The sequence below is a fragment of the Hetaerina americana genome, unplaced genomic scaffold (genome assembly GCF_022747635.1).
Source record: "Hetaerina americana unplaced genomic scaffold, ioHetAmer1.1.p SCAF_45, whole genome shotgun sequence".
NCBI lineage: Eukaryota > Metazoa > Arthropoda > Insecta > Odonata > Calopterygidae > Hetaerina > Hetaerina americana.
The window spans coordinates 540,152-562,651 of record NW_027287041.1 but is presented as its reverse complement, the minus strand read 5'-3'; the positions used below and the strand labels follow the sequence as shown (position 1 = coordinate 562,651).

Here is a 22,500-nt window from a genome sequence, read left to right as displayed (position 1 = left end):
AACATTCAGTTGATGATCATCCAGCATCACTTTGTGGATTTCCTTCACCGTTTCTATGAGTCGTCACACCTCATTTGGTCGACCCAAATAGCGATGTTCTCGTCTTTGACAGCTCATACTGTGGCCTCGTTCTTAAACTCTTCTGCCCAATTGTTTATTATATTACTGTTGTATAAACGAAGAAGGAGCAGACTCACTTCCAGAAGAGTAGAATAATCTGTTCAGCCTTTACTATATTGGTTGTTGGCTTTGAGGCCTTTCAAATTAATAATAGTATATTGTATCACATGTAACGATGACCAATTTTCAATGCAACAATTTCAGAGTGTAAAAATCATTCGCCTTGACTAAGATCCCATTCAAGGCGAATGACTTTTACACTCTGAAATTGTTGCATTGAAATGCACATTAGCGGATGACTCCGTTAAAAGTTACTGTTGCGGCATATCCCGCAGTTTCTTTGGAATTTGACCAATTTCACTTCATTTTCACAAATTCAACTGTAAAAGTTCACTATTGATGGCTGACAAACAAATACTAAATAACGTGGCATCTTCAAACTTGAAACATATGCTTTGTAGATTGTGTTCTTTCTAATAGAGTTATATTTTTTAAACAATTACTCCCACGTCTTGGTGCCGGTGGTTTTCCTGTAAGAATGTCAGTCGTGTTAGTTTTGGAATTGTGTTGGATGATTGCTGGGTTAGGATGTGTGTTTGTGCGATGTCTGACGCTTCTGGCATTGCGTTGCAGGGTGCTCTGTCGTCGGAGGGGAGTGTGTTTGGTGGAGGGGCTTGGGGCGTGGATGGGGGAGGGAATGGGGGGAATCAGGGCTGCGGGGGACGGAGAAGGAGGAACAAGGCGTCCACAACGGAGTCGTGGTGAAGACAGAGTCCCTGGATGAGGACGAACTGGCGTTGTGTGATGATAACGCTCAGGTGAGACTGTCGTTGGCAGGTAGGGAGTCGATTGGAGGTGTCCCTCGGCAATAAGAATCCTTTGGTGGGGGAGCAAAGATGCCCTCGGGGTCAGAATAAAAGGTTCTCTATGTCAGATTAAAGTTTTGTCGAAAGGTAAGCGTTCTTTCTACTTGGAAAAAATGTTTAAATTGAAGGATGCTGTGAAACCAATGGATTTGTGATATCAAATCTTAATTGGTAAGTTTCTAGATTAACATCCACAAGAATCAGAGCCTTTAAAGATGTATATATTAGCTAAATACAGTCATGATTCAACACCCAATAAAGAAAAGGTTTGCAGGAATCACACAGTGGTATATTATTAGCAATTGCGCGAAGAGCGTCTCTTTTGTCATAGCGACATTTGTTCAATATTTTAAGGGGAATTAGCCCATAACCCAACACCATAAAATTCAAATGACATTGATAGAAGAATTGGAATGGTTAAGTGTTAAAAGATACTCATTTGAAATGAGAAAGTTGAGCTTCATTAAACATATAAACAGTTTTACTTCAGTTTATTACAAATCTGACTGATTTGGGTCTCCCCTTTAAGTCTTGTATCAATGTAAATTCATAGTATTTTCAGCAGTTTCAGCATCAGTTATTTTTGATTTAAGACTGCATTAAATATGCTGAGTTTTGTTAGTATTAACATGTAATATAAGGTATATTATTTAAATGTAATGTAAGGTATATATATATATATATATATATATATATATATATATATATATATATATATATATATATATATATATATACCTGCAAATGCATATTAAGTTGGGGGAATGTTACTTCCACATGCCAAACCTGGAGTGCTTCTAAAGTTTGTTTTGTTTGTGGTCTACAAGGCATGTGATTGCTTTAGTTTTCAGCCTGTCAAGTAACATGCTTTGTAGACCACAAACAAAATTACCTCCAGAAGAACTCCTGGTCTGGGCATGTGGAAGTAACATTCACCCAACTCAACAAGCATGCTTAGGTTTGAGGTGGTTACATTCTTCATCCAGTGTAGTATTTTGAGAAGCGGATGAAGTATGGAGACCTGTTCTGGTACTACAAACAAAATGACCTTCAGAAGCACTCCTGGTCTGGGCATGTGGAAGTAACATTCCCCTGTCAACACGCATACTTAGGTTTTAGGTCTTTATATTATTTATCCAGGGTAGTATTTTGAGAAGCGGATGAAGTATTTGAGACGTGTTCCAGTGTTGTGTGCTATATATGTCAATATTTGCGAGTTTAAACAGCGTGACTATTATATAGGGTTCGTCTGGAAAATAAGTGTGCTGATTTTTTCCCGCCGTCCCAGGCGCACCCAGCACCGCTCTAACAGGTTGCGATTGGAGGGGGGTATGTTGGCAAGCGACGCTGAAAAAGGCAGTCGGCTCTGAGCTGTGGTGTAGTGAGGAGCTCTGTTAACGCTAACCTCCACGCTCGACCCACGTCACGGAACGCGATGCGGAAGCAGCATTATTCCATCAAATTTGCGGTAAAGCTTGGGAAATCGTCTACCGAAACTGTCGGTATGATTAACCAGGCTTACGGGGAGTCAGCCATGTCCAGAAACATGATCTTTCGGTGGCACAAGATGTTCGTGGAGGGCAGAGAAGAGGTCGACGACGAGTCTTCGAGAGGTTCCCGATGATGCCTTCGCGGGAGCGTTCCAGGAATGGGAACGCCGCTGGAACAAGTGTATCGACTCACATGGGTCCTATTTTGAGGAATATTAGCTTAACATATGTAAAAGTGTAATACATTTTTTTTCCTGAGCTCAGTACACTTATTTTGTTGATGAACCCTGTAAATGTGACTCCTCCTGAGATTAAAAACATCGTTCAAATGGCTGTTTATTATGTAGTGGCGATGTTGTTGATAGGTCTACTGTCAATCTGATATGGGTGGTAGAATTTCGTGGTTACGCGCCTGGGAAAGACACAAATCATTGTTGGATGATGAAACACGAGCAGCGGACGTCCGGGATCACTGACCCACAGATGATATATATAAACATCAAAGCAAACTCGTCTTTTTGAAGATTTGATATTCAAAAATGACCAAAGGTGAATCACTTATCAAAAGCATATATATCACATATCACACCATAATGGAGTCGAGTTTGTCGTGTTTTAAAATGGCAGCAGACTGGCCAGCCAATAATAATCTTGTAAATATGACAATACAACACTCATTTCTATACACAATTTGCATTCAAATTGGAGAGGCTATTGCAAAACCATTAAGGAATTTGAAACCAATACCAAAACACCCCCCTCCTTATTCCCCCTTCTGCGATGCCTTTTGCTATGCCTTCTGGGATTCTAAATTATGTTTTTTCTTATCAACGCAAAAGGACACCTCAAAGGATAATAATCATTACACCTTAGACGATGATGAGGTGAAAGCACAGCTGTCAATAAGTCAAGTGGATTCGAGAAAAGTCTGAAGAGTTTTAAAGTGATGGAATATAAATAAAAGTTTTTAAACGTTGGGAGAAATGTTGGGAGCCTTAATGTTGGGACTATGTTGAGAAATAAATCAATGACTTTGAAACTTAGAGAATGATACTTTATTTCACTTTTCGTCAAATCTTGCTTTCTGGTTTTGTTTGCGGTCTATACAAGCATGCATCCATGACCCTGCCGCCTACTCTTGTATTTCAATTGGTGATTGAAAGTTTTGTTGGTGTATAAACAAATGTGTAGATGGTGGAGGATTAATAAATAATTGTTCTTAACCCTCTTTAGTGCGGTGGGGATTCCAGGGGTACTTAGTGAGAAGTGCGAAGGGTACTTCAAGAAAATGTATCACCTTAGGGAAAGAAAACATTATGAAGCTATTTGTTGAGATATCTCTGTGCAGTATTTTTATTTTGAAATAAAATATTGTAGTTAATAATGATAGTAATACATTTACATCATCTGAAAAATAAATGTAATTATTACAGTATTATAAATTTAAAAGAAGATTTTTTTTAGCAATAATATTTCGATTTTTTAGACACAATACTAACATTTTTTTAAGAAAATTTTTCAATAAAACTACAATAGTTAAGTATAATAAAGAATCAAAAAGACATGTAGAAAATATTATAAATAAATAAAGAAAAACCAATGAATTGGAAATATTTTTGTCAGCCTCTGCATAGTTCGATTTTGTTGAAAAGGCTGATCTCACTGAGTCAAATTGGGACTTTTCCCCTTTCCTTGAGACTGCGGCAATGTGCTTACAATCTAAAGACCAAGTTCTAACTCACAGAGAACTGCTGACAATGTAATCCAATATACACAGGGCGCAAATGATTAGATAGGATGGATGGCAAGAGAAACCAAAATGATTACAAAGCAGTGCTCTCATCGTATCAACAAAGTCTGAATAAGCAGTTATATATCAACACCACCACACCATAACACATTCAAGAGATTACAGATGAAAACAGATTAGTAGCCTTTCAGTGGCTTTTCATAGTGGAAAGACTACTCAGAAAAAAAAACGAGCAGACAATTAGGCTGAGCTTCCCGACATGTACAAAACTGAGCCTAAAATTATAGTAAGAATTATACTTTTTGAAAAGCATTTAAAATTGCTAATAGAAAATTAAAAAATGTGTCTTATAATTCTATGGAATTCAACCTATTGACAGCACAAAAACCATAAATTATTATAGAATAAACCATAAGTTACAGCGATTTAAACAGTAGCCTATGCAAGAGCAGATGTATATCGGCCCGCCGCACTAAGGGGGTTAATAATAGATTGGCTTTTCATGAAGTCAAAGCAGAACAATTAGGAAGAATCATTATCTAAGAAGCCAAGGGCAAACGTAGATTTTTTTAAAATTTCGAAGTATTGAGAATGTCTCAAAGTCTAACTGTAGATGTGTGAATTGTGGTGAATTGTTGGGTTTAGCCATCTATTTGTGTTGCGTTCGCAAGAGAGGGTTCTTGTGTTTTAAACTGAAACAAATCTTTATATTGAGTCCTATTTCAGAGACTATCGTTGGGTGGGACGTTATAACTTGAAGGGAGGCGATGTATACATGTATTTGAATGGAGTTATTTGTTCAATCTCTCTCAATAACTGTGTAATGTATCCATGATCATTATATATGTAGATATATGAGTGGTTTTTCCTTTTTGCATGTCGGTCGTGTTAGTTGGCTAATGTGAATATAGTATTGAGAATGTTTCAAAGTCTAACTGTAGTTGTGTGAAACATGGTGCATTGTTGGTTTTAGCCATCTATTTGTGTTGCGTTCACAAGAGAGGGTTCTTGTGTTTTAAACTGAAACAAATCTTTACATCAATCAACAAACCACATGCTAACGATGGGAGGGACGTTATAACTTGAAGGGAGGCGATGTATACATGTATTTGAATGGATTTATTGGTTCAATCTCTCTGAATAACTGTGTAATGTATCCATTATCATTGTATATGTAGATATATGAGTGGTTTTTCCTTTTTGAATGTCGGTCGTGTTAGTTTTGGAATTGTGTTGGATGATTACTGGGTTAGGATGTGTGTTTGTGCGATGTCTGATGCTTGTGGCATTGCATTGCAGGGTGCTATATCGTCGGAGGGGAATGTGTTCGGTGGAGGGGCTTGGGGTGCGGAGGTGGGAGGGAATGGGGGGAAATCGGGGCTGCGGGGGACGGAGGAGGAGGAACAAGGCGTCCACAACGCAGTCGTGGTGAAGACAGAGTCCCTGGAGGAAGATGAACTGGCGTCGTGTGACGATAACTCTCAGGTGGGACCCTGAGAGGCATATACTTAAATCCCCGTGTTGCGTGGACCCAGACATCCTTGCGTGCTCCCTTGTCCATCTCCTCCCTTCGCCCTAGTTTGCGTTGCGTCCCACTGACGCATGGTGTTGTCCTCTCTTCAGGAGCTGTCGACAAGTGAGGGTGATGTCGATCGAGATGGTGACGATGCCATGGATGAGGGCTGGACCGCTTCGGCACAAGGAGACGTGACTGCGGCATGGGCGGCACAGCAAGGCGGTAGTGTGAGTGGAGAAGACGGAGAGACCTCTTTGGTCGTGGTGAAGACGGAGAGCTTGGCGGAATGTGCCGTGGATGAACCAAAGGTACGGTTGTGCCGTTTTGAATTATGATTATTCATTGGTGTGGAGATATGTAATGCCGTGCGGTTTAAGGGTTATTTTGGAGGTGGCACAACGGCTGTGAGATGTATATACGTGGAATGTCTGGATTGATTAAGTAGTAAGTGATTAAGGAGACGTTTATTTATTTTAATTCATATTTGTTATCTAACGTGGTCTCCATTTTAAGTCAATACAGTTTCAAATTTTTAAAACCGCAAATCAGTAATGGCAGGAAAGTACTCAAATTCAACGATATTTAATCACAGGATAAGTATGTTCAAATGATGTTATAATGGAAATGTTACACTGATGGGTCTATTCAATATAAAGAATTACCTTCGGAAGGAAACATTGCAAACTATCGGGACAAATATATATATAGATAAAGTACCAAATCTAAATGCTGTCATGTCTTTTATGATCTCCAATGGTACGAGGGGAAAACGAGATTTTAAATCCATCTCTACTGCTATATGAATCTCTCTGATTTGATGTATGTAATCAGATCTACGATATTGCTAAGTCTGGGCTTGCTTAATACATGTCTACAGCATCCTCTGATGAGTAACCCACCTCAAATTTAATCGCAAGTAAACCTAATTGGTATTTAAGCCTGTCGTCAACTACTGGCTAACATCCTAATTCCTCCAATAGTGTCGTGACAATGCTACCAACTCGTTCATAACTAAATTTCACCAACTAAGCTGCTCTATGTTGAACTCGTTTCAATTCCAAATTAAACTTTAAAGAGGATCCCATACTTTCGCAGAATACTTACATTGTGACCCAACCAACGTCACTATCATCCGATGGAAGAAAATATTCTGAAGTCATTTTTAAAGATACCCAGATGCAGTTTTCTTTGATCATGTATGCATTTTTTAACCATGAAACATATACATATTATTATAAGGTAATCTACCGGTTAAGGTGGGTTTTTGGATGGACACAGCTACCAAATAAATATTTTGTGACTCCTAACAGAACACAAAATCCAGCATCTTACTCTATATCAGGTCCCTCTTCATCTCTGAGTACTTCCTTCCTCCCTTCATCACCTATCCAAGACATCCCTATCCTGTTCCTTCCCTTTCCTCCTTTGCCTAACATTCTCCCCTCTATTACAGTCTTCAACATCCCACTATTGCCAATCAATACCCCCTTCATCCACTTTTCCTGCCTCCTTAGTAATATCTCCCAACAAACCCCTCTCTTCACCCACCATACCAAGTACTTCCTCATTTGTTTTCCTCCTTTCGGTCCATTTCACCTTCTCCATTCTTCTCCACACCCACATATCTACAATTGCCTCCAGTCTACGTCTATCCTCCTGCTTCAATGACCACGTTCCCATAGCCACACATAGCTACGCTCCACATCAAAGTTTCCTAACGAGTCTTTTCTTAATATCCTTACTCAACGTCCATCTCATCTTAACTCTCTCCTCCTTGCCTGTTTCCTTATCGCGCAATTCTTTTCCTTACGTCCCTGCTACTTTGACCGTGTTGGTCCAAAACACTACCGAGATACATATAAACTGTTCTACCTGGTCTAGTTTTTGCCCTCCTATTTTAATGTTAAGCTTAGCCTTTTTTTTCTGGAAAATCGCATTACCTTTGTTTTATTAATATTGATTCTCATCCCATACCTGTCGCACTGAATTTCCAATTCACTAAGCAATGCTTGCAACCCCTTGGCTGACTGACAAACTAAAGCTTGGTCATCAGAAAACCTAACTGATTTTACGAATCCCCCGCCCACTTTCATTCCTACCTCTAGTTCTTCCCATGCCTCTTTGATCATTTCCTCTGCATACAGGTTGAACAGCAACGGTGATAATGGGCAACCCTGCCTCACACCCCTTCCTAACACTGCCCATCCTGACTCCCCGTTTCCCACCCGCACCTGAGCAGTCTGAGACATGTACAGGTTGCGGATTAGACTCCTTTCCCTCCAATCTATTCCTATTTTCTGCAATATACTCATTAGTTTTTCCCAATTTACTCTATCAAACGGTTTTTCGAAATCTACGAAACAGGCAAATACCTCCTGTTTGTGTTCTATATTACTCTCGATTAATAATCTCATTACTGCAATGGCATTACGCATACCTCTCCCCTTCCTAAACCCATAAACTGATCATCCCCTAAGTAATCATTTGCCCTACTCTCTATCCTTTTGTTTATGATCCTGAGAACAACTTTAGCTGCGTGGGATATCAAACTTATTGTCCTATAGTCCTCACATGATGTAGCCTTTACCTTTTCCCGAATAGGAACTAACACTGATCTCACGAGGTCTTCCGGCCAGATTCCCTCCTCATAAATACTACGGATCAGCCCATATAGCCTCTTCCTCCCACATTTTCCTAAACAATATTTATATATAATATCTCTTTTATATGTTATACCAGAGCCTGGGCAGTGTTCCGAGCACCCGAAGGAAGACCAATACCACGGCAGGGAGGTTTAACCAGAAGGGATCAAAGTACACGGAACGCTTAAAGCGAATTGTAGTCCAGTATGCCGAAAGCACAAGTACCCTACAGGCATCGGAGCACTTTGACATCCCTGGTCGTACCGTACGGCGCTGGAAGCTCCAGTCACTGAAGTGGAAGAAGGCGTTGTTGGGCAAGAGCGGTCCAGCTGGATGAACCGTAGTAAACTGCAGTGGTATCCATTTGAAGAGGTTAGTTAGTTTGATTGGTTAGCAAGAGGGGCTTGCGATTAGCTCTCGGCTGCATGTGATGTAAATGGAAGCAGTTATACTTCATTCCTTGCATTGCAAACCTTTTTTAAGGGAACGATAAGAGTAGATATCTTTTTTTTCATCTTGTTCTTGTGTTTCTAAACCTTAAAATGACGAAAAAACTAATAAATGAACAGTATGGTGATGGTTTTAATGCGTAGTTTCCCAGCTATCACTCTCCTATGGCCACAGTTCAAATACCAGCCACACACAATCAATTTCAATACCTCTTAATCACATAATAGGTGCAACTTTGAGATTATCGCAGTATCCTTCATGGTTTGGACAGCCTAGTACAATTTCTTTCACATGTACCATGATGATTTGTCAATATAACTGTGTTAATTACAATTTTAGGCCCAATAAACCATTCCAGATGATGTTTGGAATGATGGTCAACATACAGGACGTTAAACTATTGACCCCTAGGCACTTTCCCATAGGCCTGATTGCAAATTAAGTATGCGCCATCCGTTGAATGGATCGTTGAATTTGTGAACCTTTGGCACTTTTATTGTTTATCTTAGAATAATCCTAATGCCTAATTGTTTTTTAAAGAGTACACCGTCTGTTGGTTAGAGCTTAGTTTTTTGTTACCCCTGGCCTAGTTTCGGTTTACATGGTGGCTTAATGCTGATTCCACTTGGGGAAAGTAGAGGCCGTTGAATTAGACGTTGATGTTTGTTACCCCTAGACTCCTTATCTTGTTAAGATTAAGAGTATTTATTGGGTTGCCTTTGGGTTGAACTGTCCGTCTGATTGGACGTTAAATTTTATGATCCCTGGGCTGCTTTCCTATGACGTCACGTGTGATTGGCTGATTTTCTTCAAGGGAGAGTCTGTAGACTTGTATGCTGCATTCTGATTGGCTCGTATTAAGTCACATTGTACATTTCATTTGTTTTAGATAATAAATTATGTGTTTTTCATTGATTAAAACCTTTTTATAATTCAATTTTGTTTTAATTTTCAGGAAAAAATCCAAATAAAGGTTCTTCCCAGAACAGAATGCACGGCATCGGTTGTGGCTTCCCTTCTCTGCCTGCTAACTATACCACGGTACAACCGGAAGGATTGATCTAAATCAGTATAAATGGTTTATGAACCAACTCTTACGTTTGTGGAGATATTGTCAGCTTTTGTTGTAAGAATTACAAATGTTGTCTCTGAAAATGTATCAGTGTACAATTGTCAGGGAAGACGGTATTACTGACACCTTAAACGTTGTCAGTATACACCCTATCGTCATTGAAATTGTCTAGCCAATATTTTCAATAGAAAATTATTATTTTTATGGCAGAAAATAAGGTCTGATGTTCTGTTGACGAAGAATAAATTATTGTTTATGAAGTAATGCTTCTGTATTTAAGAATAATATGTAATGAAGGCAGTATTGTCAATATAATTACAATTTATGCTATGGTCTATAGGTACATCAGTATTGGCAATGTTGTCTCTTTGTGATGGTAATTGTTATGTTGTGATAAAGACGACATATGCCGATGTCGCAAGGGGCGTTCCTTATGGTTCGACTCAAATGGTATCGGGGAAAGTCAGAATAACTACACCGAGTCTTACCCAAACAATCGTTTATTATACAACATACAGTTATAATGCACCAATCACAAAGGTATACGCAACTTATGGATGGCTAGACCCTCAGTAAACCAACGTGCGTCCGTCGGGAAGGAAGGGAGTATGGCAGGGCGGATGCGGTCACGACACGAATAACCTAGGCAGAGCCCTCGTCCGTCGGGAAGGAAAGGTGTATGGCAGGGCAGACGCGGTCACGACACGCATAACCTAGGCAGTGCCCTAGTCCGTCGGGAAGGAAAGGTGTATGGCAGGGCGGACACGGTCACGACACGCATAACCTAGGCAAAGCCCTCGTCCGTCGGGAAGGGAGTGTGGCAGGGCGGATGCGGTCATGACACGAATAACCTAGGCAGAGCCCTCGTCCGTCGGGAAGGAAAGGTGTATGGCAGGGCAGACGCGGTCACGACACGCATAACCTAGGCAGTGCCCTAGTCCGTCGGGAAGGAAAGGTGTATGGCAGGGCGGACGCGGTCACGACACGTATAACCTAGGCAGTGCCCTAGTCCGTGGGGAAGGAAAGGTGTATGGCAGGGCGGACACGGTCACGACACGAATAACCTAGGCAGAGCCCTCGTCCGTCGGGAAGGAAAGGTGTATGGCAGGGCGGACACGGTCACGACACGAATAACCTAGGCAGAGCCCTCGTCCGTCGTTGAGTCAGAAATATGACAAGCTGTCGCGACTAGCGCAACACTGCCGAAGCTTCGTGCTCTACCGGTCACCGCCAGATAACCAACTGACTTCTTTTCGCCCCACGATCAGGGCTTTTATACCCAATTTAGGAGCCGGGGGAGGAATGCTCTTGAAACATTGTCGTTGGTCACGTGCGAGTTTTGAAGAAGGCACGGAAGGAATACCATGCTGCACATCTGCAACACTGCGTCGTTGATCGCTTGGGGCATTCGGTGGTTACATACTTGCAACATTGTCTTTGATCGCTTGGGGTGGGTATTCGGAGGAGCCAGGAAGGGAGAACTTGCGACACGGAGAAAATGGTGAATAAGGACGAATTTGTTTCTGTTGACGGTATGAATTGCATTGGCAGTACATAAGGCTATTGCCTATGTGGCGAAACGCCGGTGATTTCAGATTAATTTTAGCTAATCTGGAATTTTTCGAATTGTATCGAATGGAAGACTTTGATTCATTAATTTATCTCGTCGTGGTAATGTTGGGCATTTGCGAAAGAGAGAGAATGAATGATTGGTCGAACCCAGAAAGGAACGAAAAGGAAGTATTTTTAACTTTTATTAAGCATTCTGTGATTCTGTTGGAGAAGTTTGTATGATTTTGTAAACGTTTTGGTAGCTGACGACGTTTTTAATGTCACTTTGGAATGTTTTTGTTAACTCTGCAAAAATTGTGAATTGTTTGGTGAGACTGTGATTTCTGACGGGCGTGCATCTCAAATAAACATTTTGATGATAACGGTAATATTTTATTCAATTTTAAATGTCAATATATATATATATATATATATATATATATATATATATATTGTGACGTTGTGCTTGGCGCAGCGTCACTTGCCCAGTTCGAATACGCGCGCCCCTCTCGCGAGCCGTAGAACGGCGGGGCGCTATCTGTGGGCGCCGACAATGTATGTAAGAAAAAAGAAGAGCGGAGCGCGCCGCGCGCGGAGAGTGACGGCCAACACGTGGCAAGCAGAGTTCGTTGTGAGATGTCCGAGAGAGAAGGTCGTGTGCTATCATCGTCGAGTCACCGACAGCCTGCGAACACCGGGGGTGCGCGTGCCAGCAACCGACCTCGCCGTGTGGGCCCCCCGCAGGCCCCGACCGGAACATCGGGAGCCAGCAGTCGACAGCGAGGCGGCCATCTTCGGCTGCAGCCGAGCGGCCACCCAACATCGTGGCCCAGCAGGCGTCGGCACCACGCGTCATGTTTGCTTGGGAGCGCCCACACCTTTTCTTGTGATAATAAATAGTTCTTGTGAAGTTTACTCGTCGTAGTCCATTTTTATGCGCCTCCTAGCGTCCCTCGTGATTTCAGCTGAAGAGCCGCTGCCCACCCCGGGGCACATAAAAGGTGAGCGAGCCCTCCCCTGGGACGAGGAGTGTGATGGGCCAGGTGACAGCCAGCGGCGTGACTCTGCGGCTAGCCATGCGGCTAGCCTGGCGCCCTCAAAACAAGTAGAGTCGCGGCCTCCCTTGTCTCGCGGTATCGGGGAAAATTTATCTATGAATTAAATACCGCGTCACAAATGGCGCCCAACGTGGGGCAGCCTTTCTATTGTTGTGCGAGAATAGTTACAATTATATTTCGAGAGTGCGCATGAGGCGCGAGTGTAAAATGGCGTCGCGTCGGCCTTGACGAGGCAACAATGGTGTGAAGGAGAGCGAGCGGAGTGATACCGGCATGGTGTGCAAAGCGTGTGTGTGAGCGGGAACGATGCGTGATTAACATCGCGCGAGCGCCAGTTATTACGTACAGCTCTTTCGCGAGCGGTATACAATTTTTCTATTTGATTTATAAATTAGTCCTTTTTTTCTTTCGCTCTACATTTTCATGAAATTAACAAATTTAAAATTCTTTGTGAGGGAAGCAGTAAATAAGAGATTATAATTTCTACTCAATCTTTTGTACTTGAATGTGGTTTGTGCGGTTGCTTTGAGTGGTTGTTTGGCGTTGAGGGTGGGAGGGAAGCTGTGAACATTCCCGAGGCGACTTGTTTCCAGTTAAGTTGCGGAGGGACGATCGGTTTCTAAGATTAACTACTATTATTGGCGTGAGGGAAGCTCCGTGCGTGGCCACGTATCCCTAGAGTGGCAGAGGATCCTTTGAAAAGAGGAAGTGGAGTTTGTAATTTTTGAATTTTGAGGTTAGGTTATGCTTTTAATATAGAATTCTGATTTATTCTACCCTATTTGTTATAATAACTGTAGAACAGGGAAATATCTTTAGATTAGGATTAAATTTTTTCAGTAAGCGTATTTTAGGTTAGGTGGGGCAAATCCTTTAATTATTCAATAGGTTAAGAATTTTCTTCTTCCTAATTTACAATGGAGGGTGACACTGGATTTTTGGCGAGATATCAGAGAGATATGAGGGCACTGCTACGGCATTCAGCGGTAAAGGCAGAATTTGAAATAATTAAGCAAATGAGTGAAGAAGAGGTGGAAAATGAGTTGTCAAGTAAAGGACACTCCTTGGTAGGGCCACTCTTAGTGCGCAAAGAGCGATTATTGCGGGCTAAGCTTCTTTTGGCACAACCACGGTTAGGGACACCATGGTCAAAGAATTGGACGAGGATGTGCAGCCTGACGATGTAACCCTCTCAGGAGCTTTATACGCCTTAAACTGGGACGAAGACCTAGATGCAGGGCGGAAAATGAAACGGGCATGCAGTAAGGGGCATAAAAAGAAGCACATCGAGACGGAGAAAGTTGCCGCAAGCGACGGAGAAATTAATGAGGAACTGAACCCCATTCGGACCATTACAGCAAACGCAGCGGGAGGCCCTCAGCCCAAACTGCCGCTGATGGACTCATATGATTTTCCGCCGCTGGGGGAAAGGAAAGAAGCGTCAGATTTGACCAGAGAAAAGGAAAAACTGCGCATTCTGCCTTCGGAAGCGAAATCAAATCAGAAAGAGATACCAGTACAGAGCGACCGCAACTCTGAGGAAATAAAGGAGTTGCGGAGTCAATTGCAACAGCAGAACGAGATGATCAACAACCTAACGGATGGAATTAGCCGAATTTTACAAAAATTGGGCAGTGAGAAGAACGATAAGGAAGTGAACTTGAGAAAGGGTTCCAAGAAAAAGTATCGGAGGAAAATAAAATCCACTTCGTCATCTTCTTCAGAGTCGGAGGTAACGAGCGGGTCGTTATCTACTGACAGCAGTGATGACTCGGACGATGCATCAGGGGACGATGGACATAGACAGAGCATCAGCTATGAGTTAGGAAGGGCCATAACGAGACCTACGTGGTCTAGGCCTTCACAGGCGAGAGACCAGGGACCGGGCTTTGACGGAGCTTGTTATTCCTGCGGAGAGTCGGGACATAGGGCAAATGCGTGCCCGAGAGTCCAGTGTTTCAGCTGTGGCGCAAGAGGGCATATCAGTGTCAATTGCCCCAGTCGACCTGGAAGGACACAAGAAAAGTGCCAACTTTGCGGCAAGGTCGGCTTATTGGCAATTAATTGCCCTAATTGCAAACACCTGTTTACTCGGCAGGAAAACGGACAAGCGGGGAGTCGCCTAGCCCAAGCGGCTTCCCCGCAAACCAATCCGTCGAACACGAAACGGCTGAATTAGATCTAGATAATCGTAGGAATAAGTCGATTAAGTTAGGAAATGGTGATTCGATTTTGGAAAAGCCGAGTTGGACAGCCAAATTCTGCGAACCAAATTCGATCAAGGAAGATGTAAATAGTGGAGTAAAGGATTGTATAGAGAAAGGAAGGGAGATAAACTCAGATGGGCCAGATGAAACATCTGCTCCTAGGTCGAGTTGGACAGCCAACATCCACCACCCATCTGAGGCGTTGGCAAAGATCAAGGATGAAGAAATCTACAGATCGAGGTGGACAGCCAACCTCTATCGATCTGGCCAATGCAATGGAGCTATCAGGAAAAGCTCTCCAGCTGAGCAGTCGAGACGGACGGCCGACCTCCACTGCAAAGCTGATATTTGCTGTCCAGCCGTTGATTTCGCCGAGCCGAGCGGGTCAGCCCGTCTCCGCCCACCAAATCAACCGCATATGGGGCAGAAGGCGCATTGGTCGACGGAGTCAGCTCCGCTCTGCCAATCCGTTAGGTCAGAAGAAAGCGAAAGGGTCAAGTCTTTGGTAGGATCGAACAGGCCAGCCTGTCTCCAGCCGCCAAAGCAAGCAGAGAGTGAGAGAATGAGTGAGAGGCCTCAGAGCATCTCGTCGGTGCCACAAAGCCCGCCGAGACATGCGTGGAATGTAGATTCTGCCCAGTCGCTTCACGCGGGCCGGAAATCAGAACAGGAGAGCGATTATGAGAAATTGCCTCAAGTACTGTTCACTCTGGATCGGTTGTGTCCCAACAAAGGGACGGGCAGGAATGAGTCGAGTGAGAGTGTGACATACCCTGTAACCATTGAGGACAAACCTGATAGGCTGTGTCCGGTTCAGGGAGGGGGAGTCGGCGTGGAGTCCACGCCTAGAGTGAGTTTAGCGAGTGTGACGGCAGAGAATAGAGACCAAGTCTCAGTCCTGATCGGGGGAAAAGAGTACATTGCGCTCTATGACCCCGGGGCTCAAGTGACCATAGTAGGTCTCGAGGTGGTGCATCGTCGAAGTAAAATCCATGATTTGCCTGATGCACTATCTTGTATGTACGAGCAACTTTCTGGCGAAGAGAAGATCGCTGAAATTACGGAAGTAAAGGATGAGGACTACCAACGCAGAGTCGAGGAAGTCAGCAAATATCCGGAGAGGTATAAAAATTGGAAGGTCGAAGCGGGCCACTTGTATCGTTACAAGTACGATGAGCTGCTCGATCCAATCGCTGATTGTGAAGAGGGCTGGAAACTCGTGGTTCCAAAAGAATGTCGAGAGCGGGTCATAAGGGATGCCCATTGTGAACCTTCATCGGGCCACCTCGGAGTGGAAAAGACGTTCGATCGAGTCGTACGAGATTACTATTGGAGAGGGGCCTATCACGACATTCACAACTTTGTGAGGCAATGTCAGGAATGTCAACAGTTCAAAACGTCGCAGCAAGCGCCTCAGGGACTATTGGGTAAAAGAACGGTAGAGAGACCATGGAGCGTCGTAGCAGCAGATCTCATGGAGTTTCCGCTTAGCAAAGCCAAGAACAAGTACTTAATAATCTTTCAGGACTTATTTTCAAGATGGGTGGAGCTAAAGGCGGTCAGAGCTGCTACGGGGGCCAACGTGGTTAAAGCACTTGAGGAGCTTGTCCTATTTCGCTGGGGAACGCCGGAGTATCTCTTGACAGATAATGGAAAAGAGTTTGATAACAAATGCGTAAGAGAAGCATTGGCAGAGTATGGAATAACGCATACAACAACGCCTCCATACCATGCTCAGGCAAACCCAGTGGAAAGATCCAATCGAACGCTGAAGACGGCCATCGCGATGTTTGTAGAAAAAGACCATAGAGACTGGGATCAGCATTTACACGAACTAAGGCATGCAGTCAACACCGCGAAGCAGGCCTCGACTAAGATCTCGCCAGCCTACTTGAACTTCGGAAGGCATCCACTGCCAGTGAAGAGTTTGCGGCGCGAGCTTGAGAAGGGGGAAGGCATAGAGAGCAGATTGGATCCACAAGCGTGGAAAAAGAGGGCCGATAGGTTAGGCTTATTACGAGATTTAGTAGCCGAGAATATAGAGAAAGCTCAGAAAAAACAGGCGCAAGCGTATAATAAGGGTAGAAGAAACATCGAATTTAATGTAGGACACCTAGTAATGCGTAGGACCCACCATCTGTCCAGTGGGATTGATAGGTTTTCAGCCAAGCTAGCCCCTAAATTTGAAGGACCGATCGCGATACTAAAAAAACTGTCTCCAACAGTCTATATAGTAGAAACGCGTTCCAATAAGCAAAACGCGAAAGTAGATATTGGTGACTTGAAAAGATATATAGCACCAAGATCCACTCGTCAAAGTGGTGAGTCCTCCGAGCGCCAAGCCCACGCAGCACACTCTTAAAAAAAAATTCCTTATGAATTTTGGTATTATGTAATAGGTCAGCATTGTGTGTTTGCCTCATGTTATCTTGTCTGTGTGCCAAAGTGAGCGATTTATTTTTCAATGATGTGAAAATCTCTGTCGGACATTATTGTTGTTATGGCACATAGCCCTTGAATTGTGGTGAACGAAAGTTTGCAAACGAGGTGTGATGTGTTTGAGCCGAGGACGTACTGCCTTTTATAGAGTGAATTATCTGAGCGAGTGATGCTTTTGTTGAAATTTTGTGAGAAATTCTCTAGGAATGTATGAAAGATTCATGCCAAAAGTTTGTTCATACCAAATGTATTACTTGATGTTCATAGAGAATGTGGTTAAAATTAGAAAAAGTTGTGCTATCCATTTTCTATCCAATAGCTGAAGACAGAATCTCAAAACTGAGTGAACTACTGGTAGAAATCTGTGAAATTGTTGTTATTATATTGTGTTCATAGGTTTCAGTTGCAGGCTCGTTTGTAAGCGGTCCACTCGGACGAGTGTCCGGCTTAGGGAGGGGGTATGTGACGTTGTGCTTGGCGCAGCGTCACTTGCCCAGTTCGAATACGCGCGCCCCTCTCGCGAGCCGTAGAACGGCGGGGCGCTATCTGTGGGCGCCGACAATGTATGTAAGAAAAAAGAAGAGCGGAGCGCGCCGCGCGCGGAGAGTGACGGCCAACACGTGGCAAGCAGAGTTCGTTGTGAGATGTCCGAGAGAGAAGGTCGTGTGCTATCATCGTCGAGTCACCGACAGCCTGCGAACACCGGGGGTGCGCGTGCCAGCAACCGACCTCGCCGTGTGGGCCCCCCGCAGGCCCCGACCGGAACATCGGGAGCCAGCAGTCGACAGCGAGGCGGCCATCTTCGGCTGCAGCCGAGCGGCCACCCAACATCGTGGCCCAGCAGGCGTCGGCACCACGCGTCATGTTTGCTTGGGAGCGCCCACACCTTTTCTTGTGATAATAAATAGTTCTTATGAAGTTTACTCGTCGTAGTCCATTTTTATGCGCCTCCTAGCGTCCCTCGTGATTTCAGCTGAAGAGCCGCTGCCCACCCCGGGGCACATAAAAGGTGAGCGAGCCCTCCCCTGGGACGAGGAGTGTGATGGGCCAGGTGACAGCCAGCGGCGTGACTCTGCGGCTAGCCATGCGGCTAGCCTGGCGCCCTCAAAACAAGTAGAGTCGCGGCCTCCCTTGTCTCGCGGTATCGGGGAAAATTTATCTATAAATTAAATACCGCGTCACAATATATACATTCAAACACGAAATCCCGCCAAACGGCGAATAAATTCTCATATATACATAAACAGATATAAGGAAAAGGGATAGGAACACATATAAAGGACGAACACAATAGAGGTGGGGAAGGCGGAATCGAACGGATCACTAGAGTAAAAATATCTCCTCAACCGGGACTCGAACACCAGATCTTTCCACTTGCCGGGCGGATGCTCTTAACCACTTGAGCTATCGAGGATATGTAATTTACCCTGAGATCCGTGGGGCTTATATGTCGCCAAGCGCCCCGATTCTTTAGCCAAGAGATGGCGTCAGGAGACTGTTTCACCCACCAAAGGAGAAATAGACAATACACAAGAGGAAAGGACAGTGGTTTAGAATTCATACAACATCATACAGGAAAGGAACAGTGCGTTTCGTGGCACGCATAGCCAGAAGAAAGAGATGAGCCACATTGGCCAAATACACATTCAAACACGAAATCCCGCCAAACGGCGAATAAATACTCATATATACAGAAACAGATATAAGGAACATTATATCTGTTTATGTATATATGAGTATATATATATATATATTATTTAATATGTAGAAATAAGTTCCTCAATGTGATTAAGATCACGAAAGAATCGATCCAATGAGTAAAGTAGGTGAGTAAGTAACCAGGAATGCCTAAGAATACCGTATTCATTTAAATATAGACCCTATTCTAGTAAATGTAGCCCCTTTCCTTGTAAATGTAGACCCTATTCTTGTAAATATAGACCCTTTCCTTGTAAATATAGACCCTTTTATTGCAAATATGTACCCTTTTCCTGCAAATGTAGACCCTATTCTTGTAAATTTAGACACTATCCTTGTATATATAGACCCTATTCTAGGAAATATGGACCCTATTATTGTAGATATAGACCCTAATTCTTGTAAATATAGGTCCTTTCCTTGTAAGCTTACACACTTTTCTTGGAAATGTAGACCCATTTCTTGTAAATATGTACCATTTCCTTGTAAATATAGACCCTAATTCTTGTAAATATAGGCCCTAATATTGTAAGTGTACACCTTTTTTAAATATAAACCCTATTCTTGTAAATACAGACCCAATTCTTGTAAATATAGACCCTATTCTGTGTGTATACATATATATATTAATATAATATCATGTCGGGAATACCAAGTTTGAATATCTTAAACGTATTTTTAAATGGACTTGCTAGCTATTTTATGTTTTTACATCCGTCTTATCATTTAAATAATTCAATACAGGTATAATGAAATGTGTCTTCGTCAAATTATTAGCTGAATTATGGATAAACTATGGCGTTCTGTTTGAACAATGAATTTCACATACTTCCCCGCGTAGGAATTTGAGATTAGTGATGATGTCGTAGTATTCTTTCGTTTGTGAACATTGGGCTAACCAATGCTTACATTGCCGTGGGCTGCCTACGTTTCCGTCCGGCGGATGATCCGTTAAATTTACTGATCCCTTGGCAGTACTTAAAATATACTTTAATGGTCTTGTTTTCGGCTAACTTTCGGTAGTGGAACGGAGGCTTTAAAAGCTTACTTAATCCTCATTGATCCCAAATGAGTCACTTTACATCCAATTGAGATATTTCGGACCTATTTTTTTAATCGACGAAAACTGTGATTTTGAAAATTGCGGAAGTTTTATTGGAACGGTAACGTAACAGGAACGAATTTGGATCGTACAGGAGGCTAATTCATTCATACTACATGTTCCAGAATGAATCGAGTGATATGTTAATGGCCGTGTGTTGAATGATTTTGTACTCTTTTCATCGAAAGTATGGGGAAATTATGGACAGAAAAATGAAATTTAAATGGATGGCTGATGGAACAGGAATTAATTCGAAACGTTACCGTATAACGGAACATTTAGCGGTTATGGAACGGCCCTTGGAACATTATTGAAGTTGGAAGAGGAACGTACATGATTACAGGACAATAGCATATCTTAAGTTAATAATTGTTAAATATGTATATATATAAATATATATATATATATATATATATATTAAGGTGAGCATGCATTAATATATTTGAAAATACAGCGTGTAATCAGTAATTCTGAACTGATTCCTTTATTCCTCAAATATTACACTGCAATCAATGGTTATTATATATAAATCAACAGCTTTGATAGAATACGAAAATGCCTCCCTTTTCAAACGTAACAAATGATACATTAATATCCATTAAGTACCAATTAATCATAATTAATCCTTAAATACAGCAACATTTAAAGAATTAACACTTCTGGAAGAATATTAAATAGCCATAGGGCGGTAGGGTGCGGTGAACGAACAACGAATCGCTATTTATTTAATCTTAACAAAGATTATATTTACGCGTGATTTTGTGCACGGTGATTGAGTATCTGCTCTTTGTTAACTGATAAACGCGGTTTTTGTTTGAATTTGAACGAAATTCCAGCTAATTATACCCATTTCCTCCAAAGAAATCGATATAGTAATAATATAATTATATATATATATATATATATATATATATATATATATATATATATATATATATATATATATATATATATATATATATATATATATATATATATATTATCGATTATCTTACAATATTGGCACTTCAGATTTCTTTAAAACAAATGCCTTTTTTATCAGAATTGGACAGAAAAACTGTTATCTTCTTACAGCATACTGTCTCTTCTTTATAATCACGTATGATTCACTCAATTCGGTTGAAAATTGATAAAGATAACGTAAGTTTACGAAAGAAAATATGTAATTTTGCCAATTTATTATGTTTTTCTCCGTTTTATAAACTCGTTTATTTTCACGTCCTAAAACCTTTGAAAAAAAGTTATTCGCTTCACGTGGTTCTACGTTAAAATAAGAAAAGAATAAGTCATAGGACTCACATAGTCATACTGGGAGTGACATAAGAATTTTTGAAAATTGCAATATTTTTTCACCTAACGTAACCAGGATTGGGTGGAAAAAATAGCGTCACTTGGATAAAAAAAAACAGTATTATAAACCATTAATATAGAAGCTTACATTACTCGATGCATTTGAATCCGGCATTTAAAAAACAATACGTATAACGCTCCAACTAAAGCTTGCTTCGCCTCGTTTTCTTAAAAAATACTGAAAAACCTTAGTACTTCATATTTACGCATGAAAAGTTAGAAAAATGTTCACATACACTCTTATATTTAGTTCACAATTGATAGGAAGTTGGAAATCTGATAATATAACCTCTGAATGGTCATGAAAATGCCATTTTATCCCGATTATCCCAAAAGAAATGAATTTAATTGACTGTATTGCCTCTTTATCGACCCAAAACACATATAATAGGAGTGTGGGTTCATGTAATTATAACCTATTAACCGCAATTATCAAATAATTGGGTTTTTTCCAATTACTGTTGAAGAAAGTGGGACGATACAAGTTTGAAATCTGGCGTAATGTTGTGTTTGATTGGTTTCAAATGTTTACTAGGGGCTTTTAGATTAGAATACCTTCAGGATGTGTTGATTGATTTCATTTGATGTCTGCTTCAAGAATATTTGCTAATATAAAGTAAAATGTACATTACTGTACAATTTATTGTGTTTAGTTCGAAAATTGAAGCACTTAGGGTACGCGATAAACTCAGTTGTGTTTGAAAAACACGAAAGATTGGGGGGTTTTTGCCATCGTTTATGAATTAATAAGTTAAGAGTTAAGTATTATACGCCGATATTCAATGAAGTTTTGCATACCTGGCGAATTATATCCATTTCATACTAGTTGGTTGAAGAAAGTCTACTGTTCTCCGTTTGTTTACATATCGATACTTCTGTTGCCATGACACCAGATAAGGTAATGTAAACATGCGCCGGTTATGTGCCAAGTTCACCCTCTCCGTCCGTTATTAGATGTTAGACGTTTCGAGTTACCGGCCTTCTTCTGGTGAGTTGTTTTATGTTAAATTGTACCTTAAACAAGTGTTTGAAGTAATTGCTTTCCTTATCAATGCAAAGACGATGGTTTATCTCAGTAACACACATGTTAGCGCGAAAAATATCGCAAAAAAAGGTGATGATCACCGTCTTAAGGTCTTGTTTCAGCAGAGGAAGGTTCATTTTGATTATCTGGAGTATGATTACTGTT

At 41.8% G+C, this 22,500-nt stretch overlaps 3 protein-coding genes across 4 annotated transcripts in view; all 3 read left to right on the top strand.

Annotated features, from left to right (window-relative positions):
• Positions 1–10,738, top strand: part of LOC139693192 (uncharacterized) — a 14,382-nt gene extending 3,644 nt beyond the window's left edge. Inside the window, exons 4-7 of the mRNA XM_071591294.1 lie at positions 5,526–5,711; positions 5,850–6,050; positions 8,482–8,756; positions 9,790–10,738. Coding sequence (XP_071447395.1) covers positions 5,526–5,711; positions 5,850–6,050; positions 8,482–8,721 — 627 coding nt within the window. The 3' untranslated portion in view covers positions 8,722–8,756; positions 9,790–10,738. The remainder of the gene's footprint in view (positions 1–5,525; positions 5,712–5,849; positions 6,051–8,481; positions 8,757–9,789) is intronic.
• The window catches only part of LOC139693198 (uncharacterized), an 83,204-nt gene that overhangs the window by 5,719 nt on the left and 54,985 nt on the right, over positions 1–22,500 (top strand). The window lies entirely within an intron of this gene.
• The window catches only part of LOC139693261 (caspase-3-like), a 14,309-nt gene continuing 14,095 nt past the window's right edge, over positions 22,287–22,500 (top strand). The window contains exons 1-2 of one of the 2 annotated variants that reach the window (XM_071591368.1): positions 22,287–22,299; positions 22,461–22,500. The exon at positions 22,461–22,500 is cut by the window's right edge and continues 139 nt beyond it. The gene's annotated coding sequence lies outside the window, so the exon portion shown is untranslated. The other variant, XM_071591367.1, reaches the window with a different exon arrangement.